General features: G+C 37.8%; 1 protein-coding gene across 1 annotated transcript; it reads left to right on the top strand.

Moving 5' to 3' along the window:
- The first annotated feature begins 1,478 nt into the window (after positions 1-1,478).
- Positions 1,479-5,775, top strand: LYZ (lysozyme). Its single transcript, XM_003770853.2, has 4 exons — positions 1,479-1,664; positions 2,393-2,557; positions 3,777-3,852; positions 5,641-5,775. The coding sequence occupies exons 1-4, from the start codon at positions 1,529-1,531 to the stop codon at positions 5,705-5,707; spliced, it is 444 nt and encodes a 147-aa protein (XP_003770901.1). The 5' UTR covers positions 1,479-1,528; the 3' UTR covers positions 5,708-5,775.
- The last annotated feature ends 226 nt before the right edge of the window (positions 5,776-6,001 follow it).

Genomic DNA, 6,001 nt, shown 5'->3' with positions numbered 1-6,001 from the left:
TTGAAAGTTGAGTGGAGATTGGACTTTGGTGGGGACACTTAAAGCAGAAACACAAACATTTTATATTGATTCAGGTGTAAAGTGATGAGAGCCTATACCAGGAGGGTGAAAGTATCAGAAAAGAGAAGGGGCTGTGTACTTAGGGTGATTCAGTGATCCATTGCTCCTAAGCCCAATTTGTCAATCAGTATTGGGACAAACAGTTGGGAAAGGAATGAGGAAGCCAAGTCCACACCTTTTCCCTTTACCTGAGGTAGAAGGCCCAACCTTTTTTCCTGACATGGACCCATCTGAATTCCCATTATGAATGTTCCCAATAAAAATTGGCTCCACCTTGAAAACCATCCCTGATCTCCAGTGACTTGTTGTTACTTTGACCTACTTGTGATGTCTTTGTCCTTAGTTTTGCTTCCTTAATCAGGGTAAATGCCCAAATGAAGAATTTGCCTTTCAACAGTTCCTAAGATATTATTGTAATGAATAGAATAGTGAGTGAATAGAATAGTTACTCATTTTACCTTTGGAAAACACTAATTATTAGCAAGCTTTTCTTCATCTTGACTGAAATCTATCATTTTGTGATTTCATGTATTGCTCTCAGCTCTGCTACCACCACAGAAAAATGTAATCCATCCCTTCCTGATGACCCTCATTTTAATTTTTGTAGATAATAAAACATTTCAAAATCAAATATAAAGTAGTTGTGAAATGATTTGCCATTTTTCAATATTGATAATTCTGTTCTTCCTTAATGGTAATAATAATAACTGATATTACATAAGGATTATAATTTTTTAATGTGCATTTTATTTCAGATGGAATAAATAAAAGTTTCAAAATTGTTAAAAATAGATTTTGGATTCCAGGAAAAATTGTTTGACTATTAATCATTTAGATTGCAGAGGAGATTCCACTTGAACATGGGTTGGGAAAGAGTCGGACTCCATTCTAACTCTGAAATTCTATGATTCTCAGACTCTCTTGTCTTATATATTGTTACTGTTGTTCTCCAAGAGGACCATGACATTAGGTCCTCTTGGATAATGCCATAACAAGTGAATCGGATTTAAGTGAGGGAGGGTTGTGCAGGGTCATTGGCGTATTTTCCCCTCCAGAGCCATCTGGGTCCAGTGGCCGGGTAGAAATCAGAATGACTGGCATTAGTGTTGAGGAAGGTGGATTTTAGCCTGTTATCTGAGTCTATCTTCCTCTGTTACAATTTGATTTACTGGTAAATCAGTTCCACTAATGTTGAGTAAGTCTGGTGTTACACCTGGAAAACAGAATCTGTCCCTGTCCTGTCACCTTAATTGAACCTTGGACTAGAGGGAGAGGTACCTTGCCATACCATGTGCCAGATTTTCTACCTTCAGGGGAAATGGGGAAATGTAGCAATAAACAAATCTTGATTTCTGCATAGCTAGCATGTGGAGTCTCAAAAAGCAAGGAAGAGGAACTGAAGAGAGAAGTTAAATACTGGGGCTTGATTCCACCTCAACAGTTGGAGCAATTTGACGACTCAGGCAACATGAAGGTACTCCTTCTTCTGGGGTTCATCTTCCTTCCCATGGCAGTACATGGTAAAATCTTCGAGAGATGTGATTTTGCCAGAAGAATAAAGGAACTGGGCATGGATAACTACCATAGAGTCAGCCTGGCTAACTGTAAGTCTGATCTCCTGTGATCTCCACAGACCCTAAGGAAAGGGGGGCTAAAAATGGGGGTGACAGTTTCAGAGGAATGCAGATTTGTTTTCTTTTGTTTTGCTTTGCTTTCAATTTCTTCCTTTGGAGGTTTGCCTATTTGCAAAAGGTAAAAGCTCACTGGAAACTTAACCATCAGCTCAGAATGGCAAAAGTGATGCTTTGTTGGGGCAGCTGAATGAAGCAGTGGATAGAACACTAGCTCCAGAGTTAGGAGGATCTGAGTTCAAATTTGACTTCAGGCACTTTATACTTACTAGCTATATGACTCTGGGCAAGTCACTTAACCCCAATTTCCTCCATTAAAAAAGCCTAGAAAGTAATGCTTTGTGGTTGTTGAGTCATTTCAGCTGTGTCTCATTCTAAGCTACTCAATTTGGGTTTGTTTGTTTGTTTGTTTTGGTAAAGACACTGGAGTGGTTTGCCATTTCCTTCTACAGGTAATTTTTTTTAAACAGGTGAGGAACTGAGGCTGATAGGACTAAGCAATTTGTTCAGGGTCACACACAGAGTCTCTGAGGGCCACATTTAAACTCAGGTCTTCTTGATTCTGGACCCCGTAATTTATTCAAAACACCATCTATAGACTATATCAGTGATAATATCAGTGATACATCAATTCAGGAGTATTGATTTTCTATCTAAATATGATACTATGAAATAATCTCTCTTTAATGAATTCTTCACAGGGGTGTGCTTGGCAAAGTGGGAGAGCAGTTTTAATACCAAAGCAAGAAACTACAACCCTGGAGATAAAAGCACTGATTATGGGATATTTCAGACCAACAGTCACTACTGGTGTGATGATGGCAAGACCCCACATGCAACCAACGGGTGTGGCTACAAGTGCTCAGGTAAGAGCCACCTCAGGGATCTGGAGCACAGCAACACTGCTAAGCAAGGTCCATAATATTCAGATTAAACACTTACACAAGGGAAGCCACTTTAAAAAGTCAAAAAGAAACTCAATTTCTAATTAACTTTCCAGTTCTTGTCTCATCATTCCCAAACTAAAAAAAGGCCATCTCTTCTCAGAAGAGTATCATTTCTTAGTCCTGTTGACCGTCCAAGGTCATTCAGAAGGAATGGACACAATTCTTCAAATTCTCCTTTCATTTTAGGTAGCTACCTAAATTAGCTTCCCCCTTTGGCTAGGGAATGTTTATAATGGAAATTCTCAACAATTCAGACTGATCCTTTTAGTCCACATTTTAGGATCATAAATGTAGAGATCTCTTGACCATCTAATCCATCATTCTCACTTCCCAGATGGTTAAAGTGAGGTCTGGGGAAGTGAGAGTGATGTCCAAGATAATACAGAGAGCAGGGAGTGTCCAAGGTGAGATTTGAACCTGGTCTTTCAGCTCCAGAATTCATATGTGGGACATGTAACGATGCTACTTCCCTGACTGGTTTCTGTGACCAGTGAACCAAAATGTGTTTTTTCCAAGCTGCTGTTCTGTATGGTCAGTCTTTATCGGTCACTACCTGACAGCTGAGTGCTCCTGCAGAAGTCACTTCAACTCAGCTCCCTAGTCTTCATCTGTTCTTAGCTTAAGAATGAGTCAACCACAACCACAACAACTTCACAGCCCTTATCTATTTGAAAGAAAAAAAAAAACAGGATTTCCATTCATGTTTGATTTTATTCCTGATTTTTTAAATGGATGACCCTCAACCTGCGGTCATGGTCCCTGCACCCTGAGCCTGGAGTCAAGACATCTGACTTTAAGGTCTGACATTAATACTGACTATTTGTGTTACCATGGACAAGTCACATCTCCTCTCTGAGTCCCAGTTTTCTCATCTGAAACTGGGGATAATTGGCTGCTTCCCAGGGTTATGGAGAGAAAAGCACTTTGTAAGCCTTAAAGTGATACAGAAATTCAAGTCAGGTCTGGGAGGAGATGAATGAGAGCACAGGTCTTTCCTTTCTTGACTGCAGTCTCATTTATCTGGAATTTAGGAAAATAATCTTATAATATTGTTTCTTCTTCCTTAACTAGGAGGATTGGTTCTTTTAGATAAAATGAACTTGAAACTTACTGATATCTGCTTTCATTTCTGTTTCAGAACTGGAGGAAGATAACCTCATTAAAGCAGTAAAGTGTGCAAAAAAGATTGTAGATCAACAAGGCATTACTGCATGGTATGGTTTCAATCACTATAAAGAATAATTCATTTCTTTCAGGGATGAGCATATTCAATGAATGAGAGAGGGTATTCGAAGATAAAATAAAGTCCATTTTGTTGTGTATTGCATAGCAGCAACTAGACTGGTTGGGTTTATTTCTATTAGCAATTATTTTAAACAATATAATAATACAAAATAATAAACAAGGTCAACCTCTCCTAATAAGGATCCTAAGGTTGTTATGGTGCTGCTTTTTTTCTGCCAATTTGTTTTTGTGTCCAGGAATCATCTCCCCATGGCCCAAAAGAAAACAATAACTTAGAGATGAAATAACAGGCAGAAGCACAAATTTAAAAATTTAGTCAAAACAATTTGCAACATGACTTTATAGATCTTCAAGCTTTTAAAAAGACTACCTATTATATACCTACTATGTATAGAGCACTGCACTAGGTGTTGAGAGAAAAAATATTCAATAAGACACAGTCCCTGACCTCATGCAGGCTAGGATTTAATAGATGGCCATAAATCCAGATAGTTATAATTCAGAATGATCCCTAAGTCCATAAATGAGATGCAAACCAAGTACAAAGGGGAGAAATCATTGTGGATTCTGGAGTTCACTGAAAGAAATGGTGGTTAAATTGGATTCTTCAGGGAAGGATGGATAAGATCAAATGGTTGGAAATGAATCATTTTATGCATTAGCAACCTTGTGAGTAGAATGTGATTGATGAGAACAGCAACAGGTTGCGTCCTGGGAACAGAAAGGAATAGAAGTGAACCATTTAAATGTGATGAAATGAGGCCGAAAGAATTGGGAGGTACCAGGTGGGAGGGACTAGAAAACTAAACAAAATTTGACAGGCAATAAGTAGTCATTATGGGACTCATGTCAATAGTCCCATACAATAAAAACTTCTTAGATTCATGCAATCTAGAGCTTTGATGCAATTTATCTTGATTTATTTAGAAGGTAGAGCTTTAGCTGAGAATTGAAGAAGTGAGAGAACCCAGGAGGCAGAAATGAGGAGGGAGAGAGTTCCTGGCATGGGGGAGAGTCAGAGAAAATGTTGTGCAATTGAGAGATGGAGTGTCTGGTTCAAGGCACAGTGAGGAGACTAGTGTCACTAGACTATAGAGTACAGCAAAGAGTGTAAAGTGTAAGAGAACTGGCAAAGGGATTTGGCTTTGAATGCCAACCGAGTAATCCTGGAGGTAATTTGGAACCATTGGATAGGAGGTGATATGGTGAGATTTGTGTTTTAGGAAGAACTTTTTGACAATTGAATGGAGGAGAGACTGGAATGGGGAGACCATGTTGTTATAATCCAGATGTGTAGTGATAAGAACCTGCAGCTAGATGTTGAAAGAGTCAGAATAGAGAAGGGGATGTCCACAAGAAATATTACAGGGGTGGAAAAGGGATGCTTTGGCAACTGATTATTTTGGGGCATGAGAGGGAGAAGTCAGAAATCACTCCTAGATTGAAAGCATGGTATAAATACTATAATAATATTTATACATGTATAATATTATATAATAATAAATAAAATACAATTATGTAATACTATGTCATAATATATAATAATTATATAATAATAATAATAATAAGGAATTGGGTTGGGTAGGGTGGAAGAATGCTCCTTCAGATACTATTAATGTTTTGAATTGATTTCTTCAGCATTGGGCAATGTATTCAGTCAAATTAGTTTGCAAAATTTTTTTCAGTAACAAAAAACACTGTTCACTCAAGGCTATTTTTGCTCAGTTTTTCATTGTTTCATTTACCTTTCTCTACAGGGTGGCCTGGAGAAACAAGTGCCAAGGAAAAGACCTTTCAGGATACCTGAAAGGTTGCAAACTGTAATCTGCCACCTTTATGTCCTACAACTCAATATGCTTCCTCTGCTAATAAAGATGCTTTTAAAAATCAAACACTATATTCTTCTCTCTTTAAAAAAATCATTTTCTCTAACAAAATTGACACAGAATGAAACAACTAGTTTTCAAAAGAAAATGTTTAATAATAGTTTTATGGCTGACTACCTTTTTTAGATTTTTAGTTACACTCAAACTGAAAGGAAACTTGTCACACAAAGCTCCATGATAACAGCTTTGGGTATAAAGAGAAATTTAGTATCATGAGTTCAGAAATTCTTTA

Source organism: Sarcophilus harrisii, chromosome 5 (genome assembly GCF_902635505.1).
Source record: "Sarcophilus harrisii chromosome 5, mSarHar1.11, whole genome shotgun sequence".
Lineage (NCBI taxonomy): Eukaryota > Metazoa > Chordata > Mammalia > Dasyuromorphia > Dasyuridae > Sarcophilus > Sarcophilus harrisii.
Note: the sequence above shows the minus strand (reverse complement) of the source record. Positions and strands in the feature narration are given on the sequence as shown.